General features: G+C 40.5%; 1 protein-coding gene across 9 annotated transcripts in view; it reads left to right on the top strand.

Annotated features, from left to right (window-relative positions):
- SNX29 (sorting nexin 29) overlaps positions 1-24387 on the top strand; it is an 819108-nt gene that overhangs the window by 452345 nt on the left and 342376 nt on the right. For all 9 annotated transcript variants that reach the window (XR_008847045.1, XM_056534825.1, XM_056534821.1 and 6 more), the window contains one exon: positions 23733-23849. Coding sequence is in view for 8 of the 9 variants with exons in the window: in XM_056534825.1 (XP_056390800.1) it covers positions 23733-23849 (117 nt within the window). In the remaining variant the exon portion in view is untranslated. The remainder of the gene's footprint in view (positions 1-23732; positions 23850-24387) is intronic.

Here is a 24387-nt window from a genome sequence, read left to right as displayed (position 1 = left end):
GTGCAAGACACAGCCACCCCAAATGGTATGGCACTGTGGGTAATAAACTGTGAAATAGACACTAGGGGTAATTATTGAAAGTGGTGTAGGTGAATGTCTTTTTACTCCATTAATTCATGTGGTGAAAATTGTGCACCAAATTTATTACATGGCACAGGGCAAGTGATAAATATGATCACATTTCTTCCTTCAGTACACCACTTTGTATCATGCTTACTCTGTGACTTTTTGTGCTGGGTCCACAGTCAGTTCGTAAGTCAACTGAGGTCTAGTGTAGATTTGCGCCTCAGTTAGCGCAGTTGTGCCAAACGATGCAACAACCTGTCACACATCATAGATTCCTGTCCACTGCCTGATGTCAACTGAAATGACAACTTGGTATGTTTTTTTTTAAAGAATTCTTCTAAAGCAAAATCGCAATGAAAAGTCTCTAAACAGCATCTGAGACGATTTTTGTGACAAATTTACCCCACAAAACCAGGGTAAAACCAATGATAACTTCCCCCACTGTTTCTGCTGGAGTTCTGTGAGTCGATCCCCAATTGATCAGATATTGATGACCAGTATTAGTCCTAGAAAGCCTTATGTTTTTTTTTTTCTATACTTAACGCCACACATTCAGTAGAGTGCAGTAGAAAATGCCCATTTTTATATGACTACTGATAGTTTTTGACTTTAGGAACACTTAGTTTTCAGACGTGCAACTCTTGTAAAATATTCTGTTCACTAACACTACTGTGCCTTGGTGACACGTTTTAATCTCGTCTACATATTTTGAAAGTTAGCAGCAAGAATGTGAAAACATGTAGCCATTCAGATTCCAGTACTTTGTCCAAATGCCCAAAATTAAAAGATTCTGAGCTTTTTAGATAAATCTGCTGAAAGTATACTTAGAAGTACCAAGATTTAAAAGATGTCTTATAACATCCTTACTGGCTCCGAAATGTTATCTTAACTTGCAGAGAGCTATGCGGTGACCTACTGCATTGTATAACACATTCTCCCCTTTACAGCTTATATTGAAACCACTTCTGTTCATTGAATCACTTCATACTATTATATGAGAAAGTATTTACCCACTTTTAGCACTTCTTTTGTTGTAAATCTGTCCAACAGACTAACTTCTGAACTTTATTCTCTTTATCCACAGTTGTGATAAAATTGAAAATGCATAATGTATAAAACATACATATAAATATTAAACCCTTGAAATAAACCTGAGGAGGTCTAAAATAATTTGCAGGGGGCAATTAAAGTTCACCGGTATAAAGGTTTCCAAGTGTCCTATCTGTCATTTCTCGAGCCTAAAGAGGACCTACAAAGCCCCAAATAATGGGGAGGGGGACTTGGGGGAAGTAATCATCATTCTTTAAAGGGATACAAAAAAAATTCCATATCCACTGGCTCCAGAAAGTTAAACAGTTAAAGACAAAAATCTTAATCCTTCCAGTACTTATCAGCTGCTGTATGCTGCAGAGGAAGTTGAGTTGTTCTTTTCTGTCTGACTACAGTGCTCTCTGCTGACACCTCTGCCCATGTCAAGAACTGTTAATAGATGGAGCAAACCCCCATAGCAAACCTCTCCTGCTCTGGACAGTTCCTGACAGTAACCTTCTGGCACCAGTTGATTTGACATTTTTTCCCCCTACTGGAGTACACCTTTAAGGCAACCTGTCACTTTAAAAATGCAGGTCAATCTGCAGGCAACATGTTATTGAGTATATAGGAGTAGGATCTGAGTGGATTGATATGTACTGTAGCTTTATGGGAAAAGTTCCAGAATTACTTTATTCATAAAATTCTCTGCTCATTCAGGGCTAAGGAGTCAGATGGGTGTTCCTACTCAGTGATGGACAGGTCTCTGTAAATGTATATTTATACACAGATAGCTATGACAGCTATGACAGGTCCATTTGGAAAATTATACCAGTGAACGCTGACTGGCTCCTACAAATCCTGTTAGCCTCTATCAGATTTCTTTCAAGGGTTCAGTATTTTGGATGGTAAGAATAACACTGCCACTAGCATCCTGATCAGCTGTGTTAAAAATATGAGCCACTTTTGGGGGCCAGTCAACTGAAAAACCATGACTAATATTTCCATGTTGGCAAAAGTAAAAGAAAACAACAACAACTTAACAACCAAATATGCCTTGATGTTTCCTCTAATATATTTGGCCTATAGTTAGCATGTATTATGTGTATTTTTTATGGACTTGATACAAAAAAAGCCTACAAGAAGTTATCAGTGTTCACCTAAAGTAGCTTCAATACCTTAATGCTGAGACAAAGTGATATCTTCTTTTGGGTCATATTATATATATATATATATATATATATATATATATATATATATCTTGAGACGAAACTTATGAACCAGTAGCAACTTTTGTCAAGTAATATTGTTCAGCACGCAGCCGTTTCTATTCTCAACCAAAGATTTCTATCTCAGAACATTAATAAAGTCAATGTGTCTGATGTTCTTTTTTTACAGTGTGCAAACTGTCTGGGGTACACCGCGTTCTAAATAAAACATCGCCATGTCGGCCATGATTAATGCTAGATATAGAACATTTATGTCTGTCATCTCAGACAGACCAGGCTTTACTGGTCAAGATTGGTAGTTTACCTTTCCAAATAAAGAAAAATGACTTGAGCGTCTCAGAGATAACTTGATATCAAAGTAAAATTTACCATCCACAAAGTTCTCTGTTTTCCTAGGCTATTATTAGAGAATAATGCAGAGGTTTTTGTGTATGTCTTGTGCTTGTTTTAGCTCATGTGGTAGACGTGGATTAGGCTCCATATTGAATGCAAATCCATTACTGAACTTACTTGAAATGCGGCCTACATTTTCCATGAATCGTTTGACTTTGGCTAAGGTGTTTGATCATTGCACATGGTCATCAAATTAAACTGATGCTGTTGAATTTTCCAATATTGCGGAATTTTTTTTTTATTGTTGTAGAATAGCACCTTTTTTGCCTCAATTATGGAAAAATGATGGCCGCCTTAGGAGTGGTGTATATCTACTATATATCATGATCTCAAAGACATAGCAGCAGCAGCAGCAGTATACAGATATAGCTGGAGGAGGAGGGGGGTGGGAGCTATCAGGAGCAATCTAATAGGTGATGATGTCATCATGTAGTTGGCAGAATGTCGACTTACCTAGGACTGACTTCCTCTGACACAATAAGACACATAACTTTCTCTGGGAGAGACTGGTGATTACATGAATTACTAAGAGTAATGAAACGCATGGATGCAGCTGTGTTGGAATGAAACAAATGGCAGTGTACCACTAGTAATATTGAGTGGGCATGATATGGGCAAGAAAAACAACAATCCGGAGTGCTGCTTTAATCTTATTGGCCTAACAAGTAGGGATGAAAATGGGAATAAGAAAGTAACTCTTCATTCATTTCCTAATTGAACATTAAAGTATGTTTCTTTGCTATAAAGCTGGCAAAAAAGACACCACTAGATAATTTTGTCCCCTCTGTTTTCACCTAGTGCCTGCAGCTCCCACCCGAAGAAAGCTATTCTATGATTGTGTTTCGTGTAATGTGCCAAATGTATTGTAATACTGTAAGTGCCTAACATTCCTCTATTTGTTGCAGCCAGAAGTTTATTACTAACTCTATGTATACAGTAGATTTGGAGCTCTGTCTTCTATTAAGAAATATTCATAAATAATTTTGTGTTGAATTTGGGAGATAAAAGTCATTTGTTTGACTAATTTCCAGAGGTGGAGCACATACAGTGGATATAAAAAGTTGGCATACTCTTAAAATGCCAGGTTCTTATGATGTTAAAGAATGAGACAAAGATAAATAATGTCAGACCTTTTCCCACATTTTAAGTGGGACATTTAACATGAACAATTCAATTGCAAAACAAACTGAATTCTTTGAGGGGAAAAGAAGAAAAATATAGCACACTTTAACCTGATTGCATAATTGTACACACCCTTAAAGGAGAAGTATCATGAAGAAAAATGTATCCCCTCTCCAAAAAATAGATTGCATGGGGTGCGACCATAGAGATACATAGAGGGGGCATGTCAGTCGATTCTTCATGTGGGGATCGACATGCCCTGTTCCAGAGAAGAGCCGGGGTCCCATGCAGGAGATAGTAGGGGAGATCGTTGGACCACTAGCGATGTAAAACTCATCTCCTACTCTTTGGATTGGGGATAAGTTTTTCTGCATGATTGTTCTCTTTAAACTAAACTAATTATTTGTTAAAGCACCTTTTGATTTTATTACAGCAATCAGTCTGTTAGCATGGCACATCTTGAAGTGTTAATATATGACCACTCTCCCTCACAAAAGCGCTCCAAATATGTCAGATTGCGAGGACATCTCCTATGCTCAGTCCTCTTCAGATCACTCCAGTTACATTTTTTACACACTGACTATGGCCCTGGTTCCAGCTGAAAATAACAGGCCTAAAGCATGATGCTGCCATTACCATGCTGCACTGTCGGTATGGTATTTTGGGTGAAATGCAGTGATGTTTTTGTACCAAACATACCTTATAGCTGAAAAGTTCAACCTTGGTTTCATTAGACCATAACACATTTTCCCATGTGCTTTTTGGGGATATTTGTTTTTGCAAACTTAAGCCAGACTTGGATGCTTTTCTTTGGAAGATAAGCCTTCTGTCTTGCCACCCTACCCCCTAGCCCAATTCATGTCACATGTAGGACAAAGCCAGTACTTGCAAGAAATTCTTACAGATCCTTTATTGGTGCCGTAGGCCTTTTGGAAGCCTCCCTGACCAATTTTCTTCTCATCTTTTTTTCAATTTTGTAGGGACGTTCAGTTCTTGGTAATGTCTCTATTGTGCCATGTTTTCTCCTCTGTCTTCACTTTGCTCAGTGGTATATCTGATGCTTTAAAAATTATTTTGTACCCATCTCCTGACTAATATATTTTAACAGTGAGATCTCTCTGATGCTTTAGAATGTCTATGTAGACCATGGCTTTTGCAAGGTTCATCTTGCAAATGTCAGGAAAATCCTACTGAAAAAGCGGAACTTTTTTTGTGATTGTTCAGAGTCACTTTGAATGGCCGCTTTCATAAGGCAAAACTTTTTACATGTCCTAGTGACATGTCAAAAGTTTTTCTTGGCAGGAGTGAGTTGGGAGAAGTTCGCACTCAGTGCATTCTCTCCTGGCTCCATGTTACATGATCGAGATAAACTCGCCATGTAAGTCTATGAGAGCGTTTAAATTATGTAACACAGGCAGGGAGGGGAGGCAAGAAGAGGAGCGCGCGGCAGCGGCTTGTTCTCCTGATCTGCGGAGGTCTGAACGATTAAAACTTTTGACATGTCGCGAGGATATGTCAACAGTTTCGCGTAATGACAGATACTCTTTAAAGGAAATCTGTCACCAGTGTCACCTGCACTAACTTGTCGGTACCGCGGGACACAACAGAGAGCAGCAACGGTTTGGGGCATGGGCGGAGCTTTGTGACATCATCGCTGCTGCTCCCTGCTGTGTCCCGCTGTGAGAGAACAGCAGCCGTGATGTCAGTAAGCTCTGCCTGTGCCCCCAGCAGGGTTCCCAGAGCGGATTTCACGGAGAAGGTTACCGAAGATACCACGACGGAATGGGACAAGGTGAGTACCGTTGTCATCAGTGTCACCTGCACTACCTGTCTGTACTGACAGGTTAGTGACGGTGACACTGGTGACAGATTTCCTTTAAATGATATCAGGTGTGTATCATCACTATTTAACATGAGTTTAAGGCTAGGTTCACACTACGGAATTTCCACCTGCAATTCCGCTTTGAAATTGCAAGCATAAATTCTGCTTACTAAAATGTATAGTATAGTGAATGGGTTTATTTACAAATTCACACTTCAGAATTTGTGAAGCGGAATTTGTGAAAGGAAAATACGCTTGAAAATTTCCGCCTGAAGAATGGCGTTGCTCATTCTTCTGGCAGAAATACTCGCGGAACACATTGCAGCCTATTGGAGACTGCAGTGTCCACATGGTTTAGCGCCGACTGATTCAGTCGGCGCTGGTCGTACTCGGAATCTTCGGGCAGAAATTTTCTGCCCGGAGATTCCGCAGTGTGAACCTGGCCTAAATGTTTGCTTCTGATCACAGCCACATCCCTATATATATATATATATATATATATATATATATATATATATATATATATATAGTATATGCACTTATGGAACCAGGTTACATGTGAAGGGACCGGTCAACCTACTGGAGCAAACTATCTTCTTAATGAGGGGAAGGGGGGGACCTACCTACTAAACCCCAACCCACATATTTACCCACTCTACTGTGTAGGACACTAAGAGGTTTATTATTACTGTATAGAACGCTATAGGTGCTGGAAAAGTGCAGAGTCTAAAATGTTTGTCTGGCAGGTTTTGTGGAGATGAGTTGTGGCTGGAAGAAAGTGTCAGGACATGTCTGGGCCGGATGGAGAAGAAAAAGGGACGACTCCAGTTAGAGAAGGCTGTATATAATCACTTTGATGGTCTGCAAAGCCTTTATAGCGCTTATATCTCCCACCACATGGTCACTCTATGGGGGCAATATTTCCTCCTTGTATACTGGTAATATTGTTCAGTATACAGGATTTGGTTAGTAACATTATGATGGTAATATGTATGGGGTTAATATTTCCTCCTTGTATGCTGGTATTATTGGTAATATTGTTCAGTATACAGTATTTGGTGAGTACCATTATGATGGTAATATGTATGGTGATAATATTCCTTCTTGTAAATTGGTATCATTGGTAATATTGGTCTCAGTATACTGGATTAGGTCAGTTACAGTATGATGGTTAAATGTATGGTGATATTATTCCTCCTTGTATACTGGTATTATTATTGATAATAGTGGTCTCAGTATACACAATTTGGTCAGTAACAGTATGATGGTAATATTTATAGTGATATTTCTTCCTTTTATACTGGTATTAAAGGTAATATTGGTAAGTATAGACTCTATACTTACCAATTTTACCTATAATACCAGTATAAAAGGAGGAAATAATATCACTATAAATATTACCATCATACTGTTACTGACCAAATCCTGTATATTGAGACCACTATTACCAATAATAATAATCAAGGTACATATTACCAATAATAATCAAGGTACATATTACCATTATACTGTTACTGACAAAAAAGTATAGAGGATTTGTTCAGTTACAGTGTGTGGTAATATTTTGTGCCCTCCTTAGACTATTGTTACTTGGTAAATGTATGACCTATTTAGACATATAGGGGGGGATTAATCGAAACCTGTCTAGAGGAAAAGTTGCTGAGTTGCCCATAGCAGCCAATCAGATTGCCTCTTTCATGTTTTAGAGGTCTTTTCATTGCTATGGGTAATTGAGCAACATTTCCTCTGGACAGGTTTTAATAAATCTCCCCCATAGAGTATTATAATGCATGGAAACAGAACAGTCTGGGCTCTCCCCAGATGACAGCAAGGTGGCTGTAAAAGGGGGGAGGCAGGGGTTGTTGTGAGGAGAACACAGCCAGGAGCTGTGAGTGACACTTCCAACAGTGAAGTGCACAGACAAGGAGTCTTAGTACACACAGCAAGAGGCTGCAAACGCTGCGTGTGAACAGAGAGTAAAAGGTTGCAGGAAACTTGTGTTTTAAGCTGGTGGAGGCTAGCTTACCAGTTGATAGTCAGGGCATGCTCGGTTGTGTAGTCAGTGACTGAATGGTGTAAGATTTTGTTTGTTCCTGTGTTTTATTTTTATTTATCCTGTAACCTGTCTAATAAAGCTGGCGAGGAGCTGGACTGCATAAAGAATTGTTGTTTGCTGTTGAATGAAGTAGAAACGTGTCCTGTGACTGAGGACGATCCCAGAGCTAACCCCATGGTGAAATCCTTACTATATATATATATATGTGTTGTGAGAAGGTGAAGGGTATTGTGGTTGATGGTCGGTATGTGTCACCAAGGCTCCTGGCCTTGGTGAAGTAAGAGCTGATAATTGTACAATGTCTGAGCTGCGTTGCAGACTGACACTGTTGCTGTAGTATGGCTGGAAAGCCAATCCAGGACGGCTATTACTGGGAGTGGTCAAGTGTTGAGTTGGGGCCATTCCTCACAATCCAGGCTGCCTTTTGTTGGCCTTAAAGGCAGGCTGCTCCACCAGCTGAGGGGGATTTGCATATTGCAGCTCACACTGGCAGAGAGCTGAATGTTGGGAATCTACCTTGTGGAGTGTGGAAGCTGGTGAGCAGAGTGCCTGGAGGCTTAAAAAAGATGTACATGATGCCGCATGGCATGGACTCAGGTGTGAACAAACACATAAGGAACGCAGGAGGACTTTTGTCACTTTTTTTTTGATCTGCATTTAAGGATTTAATGCACTTAGATTTGAAAAGCCCTGTTTCCAGGCCTCTATTCTGCAACCGCACCTGTAAGAGTCATCACAATATATATATATATAAATATACACACACACAGTACAGACCAAAAGTTTGGACATACCTTCTCACTCATTTTTCTTTATTTTCATGACTATGGAAATTGTAGATTCACATTGAAGGCAAAACTATGAATTAACATGTGGAATTATATACATAACAAAAAAGTGGGAAACAACTGAAAATATGTAATATTCTAGGTTCTTCAAAGTAGCCACCTTTTGCTTTGATTACTGCTTTGCACACTCTTGGTCTTCTCTTGTTGAGATTCAAGAGATAGTCACCTAAAATGGTTTTCACTTCACAGGTGTGCTGGTGTGGAAGTGCTTTGCTGGTGACACTGTTGGGGATTTATTCAAAATTGAAGGCATACTGAATCAGCATGTCTACCACAGCGGCATGCTATTCCATCCGGTTTGCGTTTAGTTGGACCATCATTTATTTTTCAACAGGACAATGACCCCAAACACCTCCAGGCTGTGTAAGGGCTATTTGACCAAGATGGTGAATGATGGGGTGCTGTGCCAGATGACCTGGCCTCCACAGTCACCGGACCTGAACCCAATCGAGATGGTTTGGGGTGAACTGGACTGCAGAGTGAAGGCAAAAAGGGCCAACAAGTGCTAAGCATCTCTGGGAACTCCTTCAAGACTGTTGGAAGACCATTTCAGGTGACTACCTCTTGAAGCTCATCAAGAGAATGCCAAGAGTGTGCAAAGCAGTAATCAAAGCAAAAGGTGGTTAGAACCTAGAATATGACATATTTTCACACTTTTTTGTTATGTCTATAATTCCACATGTGTTAATTCATAGTTTTGATGCCTTCATTGTGAATCTACAATTTTCATAGTCATGAAAATAAAGAAAACTCTGAATGAGAAGGTGTGTCCAAACTTTTGGTCTGTACTGTGTATATATATATAACAAAGTAAAATGGCTCCAATATAGTGAAATACAGAAATACAGTTGCAATTTATTTTCTCGATAGATATATAGTGTGCTGTACGGTTATAAATCTGGGTGTGGCTACCGGTGGCTGACACAATGCTGTGGGGCTGGTATGCGATTATTTCCAGGGCTGGTTTTCATGCATGTATCTTAAAGGGGTACTCCGACCCGAAGACATCTTATCCCCTACCCAAAGGATAGGGGATAAGATGTCTGACCGCTGGGGACCCCCGCAATCTTGCATTCGGCACCCACCTCTTTGAGCAGCACGCCACGCTGCCAGCTCACAAACTGCCTGGTGCTGACCACGGGGCCGGAGTATCGTGACATCCCGACTCCGCCCCCTTGTGACTTCACGCCCTGCCCCCGCATTCCAAGTCTATGGGAGAGGGTGTGACGGCCATCACGCCCCCTCCCTTAGACTTGCATAGCGGGGGCAGGGGGTGACATCACACGGGGGCGGAGCCATGACATCACAATACTCCGGCCCCGCAGTTTGTGAGCAGCATGGCGTGCAGCTCAAAGAGGTGGGTGCTGAATTCAAGATTGCAGGACCCCTGCAGTCAGGGATAAGATGTCTTAGGGCTGGAGTACCGTACCCCTTTTATAAGAGAGGCAAGTAGGCCCCTGCCAGGCTCCTCCAATGGTGGCTTATCTCCCTTCAGAGCAAAAGGTTTGGGCATGTTGAAATCCAAGTTGAGAGGCCCTCAAACACAATAGACAGTTGGCAAATCCCATTGAAATTGGTGGGTTCAGCTGACATCTAATTTGTATGGCCAACTTTAAATTTAGAAAGAGGGACTGCAGTATTATCCTCTCCTCCAATGTCTTAAATTTTCCGTGTTTTTTACTGAATGAAGAGCTTTATAAACATGTACGTAGAGCCTCACAACTTATACACTTGGAATAAATGTATTCATTTTTCAATTACTGTCTTTACACTGTTTCCTTATGTCTGATATTAGATTTGGTTGTTAGTTCGTTTAGATCAGGAGGACATATGAAAGTGAGCTAATTCTTTTTCCTACTGCTGAATGCAGTTTGTTGACAACGCATTTTAAGCATCATTGTGTTGCAGTGATGTTCTTATTACTAATTAAGTTAAAATATAAAATAATCTATATATATATATATATATGTGTATATATATATATATATATATATATATATATATATAAAACTCAGTGTGTGTGTATGTATGTGTGTATGTATGTATGTTCCACAAAAACATCCAAACGGCTAAAGCTAATAAGCAATAATAGGTTATACACATGTTTTGCAAAGCAACAATTCCAGTAAGTTGTAACCATATTTAGTGTGTATTATTGTAGCTACTTCATATAGTTTGGTCCATAGCATTTAGATTTTAGTGCCAAAATATTTTTTATTAAGAAAGCAAGATTATATATATATATATATATATATATATATATATATATATATATATATATAAAACTCAGTGTGTGTGTGTATGTATGTATGTTCCACAAAAACGTCCAAACGGCTAAAGCTATTAACATGTTACTTATATGTCAACAACAAACAAAGGATAGGTAATTTAACCCTTACTCACCCCCCATTTACCAGGGGCGGGGTTTATGTTTAAAGTCCCATACAACTCTATGGGAAATAGATGTTACTGCATAACTTCCATACGGCTGGAGATATTTTGATAATACTTGGTCACATGTTACTTATATGTCCACTTAAAATATAGGATAGTTAATTTAACCCTTAACCACCCCCATTTGTGACGGTCAGGGTTTTTGTTTTAAAGTCCCATGAAAATCAATGGGAAATGTATGTTCTCACATAACTTCTGTACAGCTGGAGATATTTCAATACCTGGTGCACATATTATGGGTTGGGATATGAGGTTGAGTTAGGAGTTCGGGATATGAGGATGGGATTTGAGTACGGGATAGGAGGTCAAGATAGGCGGTCGGGATAGGAGGTCAGGATATGAGGAAGGGAAAGGAGGTCGAGATAGGAGGACGGGATATGAGGTTGAGATAGGAGGACGGGATAGGAGATCGGGATAGGAGGACGAGATAGGAGGAGGGGATAGGAGGTTGGGATAGGAGGGTGGGATAGGAGGTCGAGTTAGGAGGTCAGGATATGAGGACAGGATAGGAGGATGAGATAGGAGGTCAAGATAGGAGGACGGGATAGGAGGTCGAGTTAGGAGGTCGGGATATGAGGACGGGATAAGAGGACGGGATAGGAGGTGGAGATAGGAGATGGAGATAGGAGGACGGGATAGGAGGTCGAGATAGGAGGAGGGGATAGGAGGTTGGGATAGGAGGGTGGGATAGGAGGTCGAGTTAGGAGCTCAGGATATGAGGTTGAGATAGAAGGTAGAGATAGGAGGTCGAGATAGGAGGATGGGATAGGAGGTCGAGATAGGAGGACTGGATAGGAGTTCGGGGTATGAGGACGGGATATGGGGTTGGGACATTACAACAATATGTGGGGATGGGATATGAAGTCAAAAGCTTCCTCCTCTGTTGATTTTCCTCCCCAACAAGGATGAGGAAGGAAAAACCGGGCAACGCCGGGTACTCAGCTAGTATGTTATGAAGTAGCAATAATAGGTTATACACATGTTTTGCAAAGCAACAATCCCAGTAAGTTGTAACCATATTTAGTGTGTATTTCTGTAGCTACTTCATATAGTTTGGTCCATAGCATTTAGATTTTAGTGCCAAAATATTTTTTATTAAGAAAGCAAGATTATATATATATATATATATATATATATATATATATTCCTATGTATATATAAAATAGAAAATATCTATACAGTTAATGCATTCCCTGCGAGGCGTGATATAAGATTTGCACCTTTCCATTATAACCGAACATATCAGTAATAATACACTGTTATAAAAACAAAACTATGTATTGTATTAAAGAAGTATACTCACATGTTTGCTAAATTTAGCAATATCATAGTAGATAATTGATGGAGACAAAAATATAGGGAATCAAGAAAGGTAAGGATAGATAATCCTGTAAAATGGTACAAAGGGACAAAAGGAGGGGCAAACTAGGCTTAACAAAAATAGGATAGCAGTGTAGGCCATCAACGGTAGACAAACCTCCAAATACGGTAATACTGTATGATTTCTGGTTGCCTCAAGTTTTATAATGTACTATTAAATTAACCATATCTTTGCCTTCCTTTATAGAAAGTTTAGATATCCATAATGCAGAAAAATTAATTCAGGCTGCCCTTAGACTGTCATTTATGATTGGAAGAAGGCAGCATTAAGGGATTGGAGCAAGAAGGATCTGAATGGATTTGTGAAGTAGGGTGGATAGAAAAAATCCAGTCAGATAAAATGGCTATAAATAAAAGGCTCATGATGGTGTGTTGGTATGGCAGGAATACAGGCATTGTAGAACTCCTGGGACATTTGATCTAAGCACCTCTAAAGTGGGATGTCAGAAGGTATGATATTATAATAACCCAATATAACGCCATCTAGGCCTGTCCTCTTCAGTCTCCTGTCTATGGAGAAAATATGTGACCTGAGAGGCTGAGTAGACATAATTTTAAAACATTTTAAGTTTTGTAGGGAAAAAGTAGTGAAAACTTATAAATCGTCACAAAGTTTTCTACAAACTGCATTAATCAACTTTACAAGTCACTATAATAAACATTGTAATACATCTTATTAAAGAGAGGGGTATTTTTCGCCACTTATCAGACTCCTCAGAGAAGCTTGTGAAATAAGTGTTATATCTTAACCAAGTGCTGGATTCACAGTTTACACTGCTTAGTGCTGTTCTTTATTGTCCTTCATCCTGCTGCTGCATCTGTGTGTGTGTGTGTGTGTGTGTGTGTGTGTAGTATATATAGACATAGCAGCTAGTCTTTACTCAATAGCTAGAGGGCAACTTAGATTAAACTTCCAAATGGGAGAACTGGTGAAAAAATGCAAGTTATAGAATATTCTGAAATAGTGCTACACCATATGTACTCACACAAACAGGTTACCCTTAAAAGGTGCATCAAATAGACAGTGCCAATTTTAGTTTTAAAAGCATTCATAATTGCTGTGGTTACCTGACTGAATTTACCCTCATTACCAGCTGCTCTGTATTGCATCTCTTCATAATAGACTGGGTTTCTTATATGATTGAAGCTTCATGCTACTCTTTGAAATCCATTTCTAAGCGTTTTTTTTTGTTTGTTTTTCATACAACAGGTCATCTTAGCACATATGCTTTGAGTGCAGTCAGCAGGAGCATTTGTATCCCCCCCCCCCCCATTGTCTCAAATTATTTTAGTCATTTAACTGCCGCAGAGCAATTTCACTGTGCTAAAATTTTCTATTCTCAGCACCATGTGACCCCTGTATCTCAAGCTATTTGTGTGCTGCAAAAATTATAACATAATCAGGGACCAACAGGGTCTTAACATTCACAGCTGTTCATAGATGTTGGATTTCATTTTCATTGACTGTAGATAAAGTTGGACTTTTGCCTTTACAGATATGTACAAGATAGAATTGATAATCATGATCCCACCAGTCAACTATAGAACAATAATACTAGGAACATCAGCTCACTGGGTAGTAGCAGCTGCGCATGAAATGGTCATGAGTGCAATGGCCTCAAAGCTATCTTATGCAAAATTTGTGAGATTCCAGTGCTGACAAAAAAAATATATATTTTTTTATTGCTTCATATTAAAATGCACGCATCACAGGCTGAGAATCAACAGTGCTAAATTGGAAACGCTTTTTAGTCCTGTCCCTTGCCATACCCCAAAATTGATTAATCTTCCCTGACTCCACCTCTCGCCTTCCCTACCTTGGAGTTTCTCTAACTCCCACTCTGTCTACACTTTACTTTTCCATCTACCCTTCCCTGTTTTGGTCCCTCAGAGCAGATCTCCGTGCTTGGGGACTTTCACTACCTGTCATGGTTTGGTAGAGTACAAACAATTAAGATGGGGGTTCTCCCTCGCCTTCTTTACCTGTTTCACACACTCCCTATTCCGGTCCCGATGTCTGACCTCTGAGCTCTATAGAAGGATGTATTTACTTTAATATGTCATGGGAAGAGGCCCCAGATTTCATGTGATATTAAACAGATGGGAGGCTTATCGGTCCCTAATTTTCAAAAATATTATTATGCTGCCCAATTATGTCAGCTTCTGAATCCTTCTGGAGCTCCCTTATGGGTCCATCTGTAATCTGCCTTATTATAGCCTTATTCTTTTTCTGCTCTTTTCTGGTCCTCCTCTCCTGTGACTCCTTATGTCCCCTCGTTTTCTTGACTTACCTCGCATTCCCTGGCGGCTGATCCGGTTTAAGTTTGCACTTCAATCTCTCTCATCTCCCCTTACCCCACTGTTAGCAAACCCTTCCTTTACTCCTGGCCTCCACCTGCTTGATTTTTTTCCTGGTGGGTTGAGAGTAAATTGCTCAGAGCTTATGATTTCATGTTTCAAGGGGTCCTCCTCACTCCAGAAGCTTTCCGTTTGCGCTATAAATCGCTTGCTTCTGAGTTGATGAGAACCCGCCAGGTCTTTTCTTTCCTTTGTTACCTTATCCCCACTTCCCGTGGTACTGCATTCTCCCCTTTGGAAGCCATTGTTTTGTACGACCCCTCCCGACCTGGACTTCTCTCTGTGTTTTATTATAATCTTAATTCTCCAGCTGATCAGAAACTGCCCTTTATGCAGGTTTGGGAGGAGGACTTACATTCTACTTTGTCCTTTAAACAATGGCATGCATGTTGTGAAACCCTCAGTAAAGACAGCTGGCAAGTGTCTTTGACGAAAACTTTGTTGTTTTCATAGGGTTTATTATGTCCCTTCCTGGTTACACGCTATATTCCCTACGTCCTTGCCCTTGTGTTTTCGGGGGTTGTAACCAACTGGGTTCTATGTATCATACTTGGTGGGGCTGTTGGGCAGCTCACACTTTTTGGGAGGCAGTGGTGGCTCTCATTCGACAGGTTACCAGTTTTTCTTCCCCCTTTCACCCTAAATTCTGTCTCCTAAGTGTTCGACCTTCTAAAATTCTGAACACATTGTTTTGTTTGGCCCAATTTATACTTTTAGCGGCCAGAATTCACATTGCTGCCTAATGAAAGCAGCCTTCCTTGTCTTTGGACGTGGTGGTTGCTTGGGTCAATCAGATTATGTTGTCTGAAAAACCTAATACCATTAGAGAAGATAGGGTTGCCTTTTTTTTATAGGGTTTGGTCCCCCTGGACGTCCTCCTCCTATTACCCCAAAATTTCCTATAGTTTTTCCTTGTACTGTCTGTGTATATATACTTATCCCTTTGTTTGGGTTGATTGCCCTGTAAGATTTGCCCTGTTTCCCCTCCTTACTGTATGCCTGTTTTGGTTGGTTGTTTACTATTTTTTGTGTACCTTGATATCATTGTCTTACTGTTCGGGTCCCGTTCTTTATCCTTTGTACGCTATATTTGTGCCATAATAAAGTTGATTTGTTTGACACTAAAATGCACAAATCACACACAAATCCCTCTTCATCATAGTCCAAAGTCAACTATAAAAAGTACAAGATGGCAATTCCTATGTTTACCAATTGACGTTGGTTATTTTTATTTTTTTTCAGTTTAAATAGGCACTGTTTTGATCAGTCTGAGTGTTCAGACCCTGACCTCCCAACCAGAGTACCTCTAGCTGAAGGATGCTGAAGACCTACAATGCCCAGCATGCCTAGACAGTCAAAGGCTGTCCGGGCATTCTAGCACTTGTAGTTTTGCAACAGCAGTAGGCACCCTGGTTGGGAGACCCTGCCCTAAGCAATCAGTAGATAGAGCTAGGAGAATTCTAATTTCTTCACGCTCATGTCCTAGTGATATTAGAGTGAAGAAATTAAAATATTTTTTTCAGGGGCAGGCATAACGCTGCATATTGAGAAGACATGGAAGCATGGCGAGCTGGCTTCCTGCCTCCATTGTGCACAGCAGCGCTTACTGAGAGAGGAGTGGATGCATGGAATAGCCTTCCTTCAGAAGTGGTCGCTGCAAATACAGTGAAGGAGTTTAAACATGCATGGGATAAGCATAAGGCTATCCTTCATATAAGATAGGGCCAGGGACTATTGATAGGATTCAGATTATTGGGCAGACTAGATGGGCCAAATGGTTCTTATCTGATGACACATTCTATGTTTAGGAATAGGGAAACAAAGGGCCAGAGCTTTGCAACTACAGGACCAATTATCGTAAATGAACACTCATTTTAATGCTGTTCACCCGTGCTGTAACCCAGGGTATTGGGTCAAGTGTGGGTTAACCACCTGTCAGCCTTTTACTATATTTAAATAAGGCACAGGAAGGCATGTTAAATTTAGGCTAGTTTCACTATACTGCTTATCTCTACTTAAAGGGAGCCCTGTTAATCAACTTGTTTAAAGAGTTAAGTGGAGTTGGCTCTTAATGGAACCTAAATGGGGCAGATCCCAGCAGTAATGTTAACAAGCCCTTACACTAGTGTGAGAAAGATATTATAGAAAATAAACACACAGACCCCCAATAACAGTGAATAAAAAATTATGTAGAGTGAGTGAAGTCAGAAATTAATGATTAATATCTCTACATGATCGACTAGATGGTTGCAGAGGTTTTCACCTCTATTGTCCCTTTGCTTTTAGAAAAACATTTAAGGGAATCGGTTTTAAAGGAAATCTGTCAGTAGTATTACCCACACTAAACCTGTCACACAGGCTTGTAGTGTGGGTGATGCTGATTAACACAGTACTCACATTGTCCAGATTCGCCTAGCTGTTCCACCGCAAATCACATTTTCTATTTATGCTGAGGGCATTGGGGCATGGGCAGAGCTCCAATCCGAACTTGGGGCATGCTAACGTCATCTTCACCGGGCGGCCGCTCCTCCCGGCTCGTTAATATTCATAACCCCCCTCCCTGCTCATTCGCCCGTGTTTGTGTATGGTGCATGCACCCGTTACTGTGTACTCCCGGAAGCGGCGTTCCCCCTGGCTTCTCATCAAAGATGGCTGCGGCACTGAAGCCGAGGGGAACGCCGCTTCCAGGAGTACACAGTAAGTGGTGCATGTGCCATACACTAACACGGGCAAAGGAGCAAGGAGGGGAGTTATAAATATTGATGAGCAGCCACCCGGCGAAGATGACGTCAGCGTGCCCCAAGCTCAGATCGGAGCTCCGCCTATGCCCGGCGGAACGGCTGGGCGAATCTGGACAACGTGACTGTTTTAATCAGCATTACCCACACTACAAGCCTGTGTGACAGGTTTAGTGCGGGGGATACTACTGACAGATTTCCTTTAAAATTAGAGCAGGACATGCTTAAAGTGTACCCGTCAGATCTAACAAAAAAACTTTTTTTTAATATATCACTCAGTATCTAATCCTGACCAGGTACATCTAATTTTTATGTGTCTAGAACCTTTATTTTTTTTTTTTATTACACTTTTAATTTAGCTCACTAGTCTGAATTCCTCTCAAAGGGAAGGGGTGTGGCCTCACTGTGCAGGTCTCCGCCCCCTCCCTCAGTATGCTGTCTGCTCACATATCCCCTAGCATTACCAAAACTACAACTCCCAGCTTGTCCTCACTGACAGTAGCAGGACACAAGCTGACAGTGGGAGGATTTTTCCTCCAGCTGTGAGCCCTGCACTCACAGCTGTCAATCAAGGAAGTGTGTCCATGACATAGGTGATGACTCATGGACACAGCAGGACTAGTATGTGTCCAAGCAGGCAGGGGGGCAGTTGTTTGACATACAAACATGAAATACTGAAAATGTTCTAATGAAAGCAATTGCAAAACCTATTGGTTTTGCATGCTTTACAAAATATCAAAAGTTTTTGTATCTGACAGTGCACATTTAAACATTGGAAGCACACTTATTATGCCTGCTACTATATCTAGCAGACCGGTCCTTCAGCTGTGCAGCCCTGTAAAGGAAGTGTGCATATTATTTTGTAGGGATGCAGGTTGGAATAAATTATAGATCTGACCATTTTGGAAAAGAAATATAAGCTTAAGTCCAAGCTATCCACATTATTTTACGTAAGCAAGACATTGGCCCTCATTTACTTAGAAAAGTCTATCTTGCTTTCTTACCCGACTGCTTTTTTCCCCTGGTATTTATTATTATGTCGCATCCTGTTTGTCGCACGTGGGTCTTGTTGGTTTTGGTTTCCAACTCAACTCCTCTGAGTTGTCGGGAAAAAATCCACAACAATTCAACAAATTCGGGTTGGAAACCTTTATAAATATGTGGGAAAGCTCAGAAATGTTGGGTTACGCCCCTTTTTCGGGTTTGGGAGAATCCACATCGGGTCTGTCGGGAAAAAATGTTGCATCCTGTCGCAGACTGGCGCACGATGTCTGCGACATGTCGCAGTTCTTACAAATTACATGAAATTGACATCATTTGAAAAGGTCCAGAGCTACTGTAACATCTGACCTCTAAGAGCACATTGACTCTACATATTTTCCAAGCTAAATTCCACTTGGAAATTTTGATGCAGCAGCCTCCCATTTTTTTTATGGGATTGTTCTGCACCATTCACACGTGAAATTCTGGACCCCAGACTCCACAAAAAGTGAATTCTTTCATCTGAATGCACTCTGATATGCATTTCTGAGCGGTCCTACTGCCGGCTTCTTCTGTCAGCGGCCGCTACAGATGGAATCTCCACCCTGAATATCTCCAGTTGGAGATTCCATAGTTTAAATGAGCCCTAAATGATACCAGTGATTTGCATGTAAGGAAAACAAATATAGTTGTCACACCCAGACATTGGTACCCTGAATGGCCCCAAAGGCCCTCTGATTTACAAGCGGATAATAGATTTTTAAAGGGCACTTGTTACAGATTTTGCATTGGGTCCAAAAAGCTTTAAAGGGGTATTCCGGGATTTTTTTTTTTTTTTTACTATGCTACAGGGGCTGTAAAGTTAGTGTAGTTCATAATATAGTGTCTGTACCTGTGTTTCATGGTCATCTTGCAATTCTTCTGTGGTTTTTGCCCCAATGTTTATTTTTAATAGCATACAAAATGACTTTTACATTACTAGTCAGGTGTTCAGGGGGAGATCGTTACTAGTCAGGTGGGTGGGAGGGAGATCATTCTGCAAGAATGGTCGTTTTGCAATAGCTGAAGGCACCCTGGTCAGAAAACGCTGGTCTATTGCATGGAAAAGATCACAGCTGTGTTTCAATGGGTGGGATGGCTGATTTGAGGGAGGGGAAAAGGTGACTTCACACTTACAAACCAGAAATCATGGGACTTGTAGTTTGAGGGAACGAACGCCAACAGAAAATTGCCAGTACACAAAAAGATAGCCACAGCGTTATGGAAATCTCACAACATAGCCATTTATTTCAATTAAGCATGCCTATTACTGTCTGGCAGGTACATACTAAAATCACCTTATGGTGGATAACCCCTTTAAAATATGCTTCTGCATGATGCTATAACATTTTTTCTATATATAAATAATGGACATTTCGATTGACCATTACACTAGGCGCTCTACTTTCATTGTTAAAAAGACAGATTCAGGCTGTTATTATATAGATTTTTTTGTTTTGTGCAGTTTCTATTTATTGTTCCTTTTTGCTAGAAGACAACAGAGCACTGGGAACAATGGTGACCTGGCTTTATGCATCCCCCATAACATAAACACATTTTGTTCCTATTGTTGACCAACATTTACATCTCATTAGAGCTATTGGGCTGCCGGCCTAGAATCTGTACTAGTCGATAAAGATCCATCTTTTGGTCCAAATTTACTCTCCTCTCTGTAATTAAATCCCAAGAAAGGTCAATATTTTTTCTATAGAGCATTTAACGTTTATTACTTTCATACACTGTTATATCACTACCCTGCGGGTTTTTCTTTGCTGTAAGTTGTATTTAAAAGTAATTTGCTTGAAAAGGAATACATTTCCTTTGATTTATGATGTAACATTTGGAAATATTCACAAACACCAGTAATTCCCATGGCACAGTTATATAAGTACCGTATTTACAACTGTTATCAGTTCCTACTGTCCAAACTACAACTGTATGTAAATTTGGGGTTGTATCCATGTTATGTTTTTGGGCGTTATTTATCACTTATTAGTCATTTTTTACTAGATTATCGCCTTTTATTGGAAAGGAAAGTGGCTTTTGGATACCACAAAAACCTGTTACTTTGGTGCTTTCTATTTTGTAAGCCTTTATCGAAATGTAGTTAGTTCATCCAATTAAAATCAACTCTGTATAGTCTCATCTAGTTCTCCCTCTATTGTAAAGCAAGTATTACAGATATTACATGTCATAGACCAGTGATGGCGAACCTATGGCACGCGTGCCACAGATGGCATGCCGAGCCCCCTCTGTGGGCACGCGGCCATAGTTCGCCATCAGCCCATTCGGGACATCCCTGTGTCCCGGGAGGTAGGGCATGCAGGAACGTCACCGACGTCCCGTGCGTATGCCCATAGCAAAAGCAGAGCAGAGCAGCGAGGAGAAGGATGCCCACATGCATGGTAAGTTACCTGTATGTATGTCTTCTTCAGTGCTCCGACCACTGCTCCGCGGTGGAAGGAGAACTGAAGTGGGGCAGTACACAAGCATACAGCCTCCAGCCATACACTGTATATGGCTGAAGGCTGTATCTCTGTGGGGGAGCTCTATTGCACCTAATGTGGGGGACTATACTGCACCTAATGTGGGGGAACTATACTGCACCTACCTAATGTGGGGGAACTATACTGCACCTACCTAATGTGGGGAGCTATACTGCACCTAATGTGGGGGAACTATACTGCACCTAATGTGGGGGAACTATACTGCACCTAATGTGGGAGAACTATACTGCACCTAATGTGGGGGAGCTATACTGACAACCTAATGTGGGGGAGCTATACTGCACCTAATGTGGGGGAGCTATACTGCACCTAATGTGGGGAACTATACTGCACCTAATGTGGGGAACTATACTGCACCTGATGTGGGGGAGCTATACTGGACCTAATGTAGGGGACCTATACTACACCTAATGTGGGGGAACTATACTGCACCTAATGTGGGGGAACTATACTGCACCTAATGTGGGGAACTATACTGCCAACCTAATGTGGGGGAACTACAACCTAATGTGGGGGAACTATTCTGCCAACCTAAGGTGGGGGAACTACAACCTAATGTGGGGGGACTTATACTGCCAGCCTAATGTGGGGGAACTGTGGTGCCAATCTAATGTGGGGGAACTATAAAGTATCAATTAAATTTAAAAAAAAAACAAGATTGGATCAGTGAACTCTGTTGTTGTGTTCTTCTTTTAAAACAAAATATGTTAATTAGTTATGGCAACAGTAGGAGTTGGTTTTTTCTAAACTTAAACCTCAGTATTCTGATGTAATTGCTGTGCTGGCACTTTGAGGGGAAAAAAAGTTGGCATGCATTACGGTTTGGGCACTCGGGCTCAAAAAGTTTTGCCATCACTGTCATAGACCTACTGCCCCCAAGTGTGCATCACTCCCTTAGCTAGTTAAAGATGTGTGGAAAAGTATGGCATAAATTGGGGGAAAGAACAGTTAGTGTCTGTTGAGGATAGCATACTTTGTGTTATGTTGAATTATATTAGATATTTGGCATTTTACTTTGTTTCTTTTTTTATGTATCTGCATGAGTAAAATTTGTGGTTAGTAACGGATAAATACTGTATGTGTTACTGTTTGGGGGGATGAAGATTTTAATAATACTGCTAATTTAAAGGGAATGTGTTATCACAGAATGACTTGTATAAGTAAGTTTTTTTTTTTGTGTGTGTGTTAAACAGATTCTTTAAATGGGCACTGTCAGATAAAAAAAAACTTTTGATATGTTGTAAAGCATGTATAACCAATAGGTTTTGCAATTGCTTTCATTAGAAAATTTTCGGTATTTCATACTGATAAAGGCAGTCAAACAACTGCCCCCCTGCCTGCTTGGATACATACTAGTCCTGCTTTGTCCATGCATCATCACCTATGTCATGGACACACTTCCTTGATTGACAGCTGTGAGTGCAGGGCTCACAGCTGGAGGAAAATCCTCCCACTGTCAGCTTGTGTCCCGCTACTGTCAGTGAGGACAAGCTGGAAGTTGTAGTTTTGCTAATGCTACTGGAGATGTGAGCAGACAGCATACTGAGGGAGGGGGCGGAGACCTGCACAGTGAGGCCACGCCCCCTCCTTTTGAGAGGAATTCAGACTAGTGAGCTAAATTAAAAGTGTACTAAAAAAATTAATAAAGGTGATAGACATAAAAATTTAATGTACATGCTCAGGATTAGGTACTGAGTGATATATTAAAAAAATAGGTTTTTTGTTGGATCTGACGGGTACGCTTTAAGAATTTATGATTTTATGTCTAATTTTCCATTTTAATATTTATATTTTAATATGATCCAGAAATCTTGCATTTTTCATTCTGGCCACTAGGCCTTAGCCGAAGCTAAACATTTCCTGTTCTGTTCAAATAGTTTCCCAGCAGTCTCCTCAGGAGACTATCATCATCATTATCATCTCAGTTAGGAGTACTGTGAAAGGTGACACCATTGTATAATAACAGCAGTACATACAATAGGTGTTGCTCACAGTTCAGCCTCCCTCTCCATCAAGAATGAGCAAAGGCCATTTGCGAAGGTCACCAAGCATGCCCAGACACCTTCCCCATTAATAAGAATGAGACAACTTCAATCTAGTATCACCTATGTCCATGCTATGTCTATGCTGTAAAGCAAATCTCTAAATGCTGCTAAAAACAGGTCAGGCAAGATGGCTGTCCTCATAATATTGTACAAAAAAATTAACTTACAAATTACAATCAGTAAGAACATTAGTTTTGTTTTATTAGTATCTGTTATAGTTTTCTGCACTCCTGAGTTGTAGTGGCCGAAACCAATCTTAACCAAAAAAATATAGAGCTTTTTTCACTTAAATTCATTAAAAATGATTTGAGCTGAAATCTGCCAGAGCAGCGCTCTTTAATATAAATACAAGTATGTTTTAAGGGTCACAATGTTGCTTCCTGTTATTTATCTCCACTTTTGGAACTGATGTTCATTTTGAAAAATGGTTGTCACTTAAAAATCTCATTGAAACAAGCAAATATATTTCCCACAATCACAATGTAGTCTATATGCTGGCAGAAATTGGTCTGTCTCTCCATATATATCATGATTCTTTGTTTGCACAAAATTGTAGCTCTTTCCTGTGTAATATTCTTACTTCAATTTCTAGAATCATTATTGTAGTGAATATTCTGATCTGTTTGCAGATTTATTGGTCTAACATGGTATTCCCTTCTTTCTAGGTCGCTGAAATGCACGGAGAGTTGATTGAATTCAATGAAAGGCTACATCGCACTCTCATCGCAAAAGAGGCGCTCGTATCACAAATGAGACAAGAACTTATTGAACTCAGAGGACCGGTAAGCATTCCTTATAGTTATGCCTTTTTACACCTGCAGTTGAAAATTTATTGGATGAGGAGCAATAATGACCAAATATATTTTTATAAAGCTTGAAAAACAGCACAATTTCTGTTAGAGCTTCATACTAACCAGTAAGGTGTTTTTTCCTCCTCTCCTTAGAGCCTTGTGTGAGGGATTGTTTTTTGTGCGACTAATGGCACTTTAAATTGTCGCCTTTTATTTGACTTAACCTGTTGGGGACGGAGGGCTTATGAGTACGCCCTCGTGTCACGGTACTTAAGGACGGAGGGTGTACCTGTACGCCCTGAGTCCCGTTACCAGGGTTTGAAGCTATCAGCAGCCAGGACCCAGGGTTATTGCCGGGCACTGCCTATCAGGCTGATGCCCAGCATTAACCCTTTAGACACCGCAATCAAAGTTGATAGCGGCGTCTAAAAATTAAAGTAAAATGTCCCGGCAGCTCAGCAGAGCTGATCGGGCCCATCACGGTAAAACCGCAATGTCCCGATCAGCTAACTGGACAGCAGGAGGGTCC

The sequence above is a fragment of the Hyla sarda genome, chromosome 8 (genome assembly GCF_029499605.1).
Source record: "Hyla sarda isolate aHylSar1 chromosome 8, aHylSar1.hap1, whole genome shotgun sequence".
NCBI classification, from domain to species: domain Eukaryota; kingdom Metazoa; phylum Chordata; class Amphibia; order Anura; family Hylidae; genus Hyla; species Hyla sarda.
Note: the sequence above shows the minus strand (reverse complement) of the source record. Positions and strands in the feature narration are given on the sequence as shown.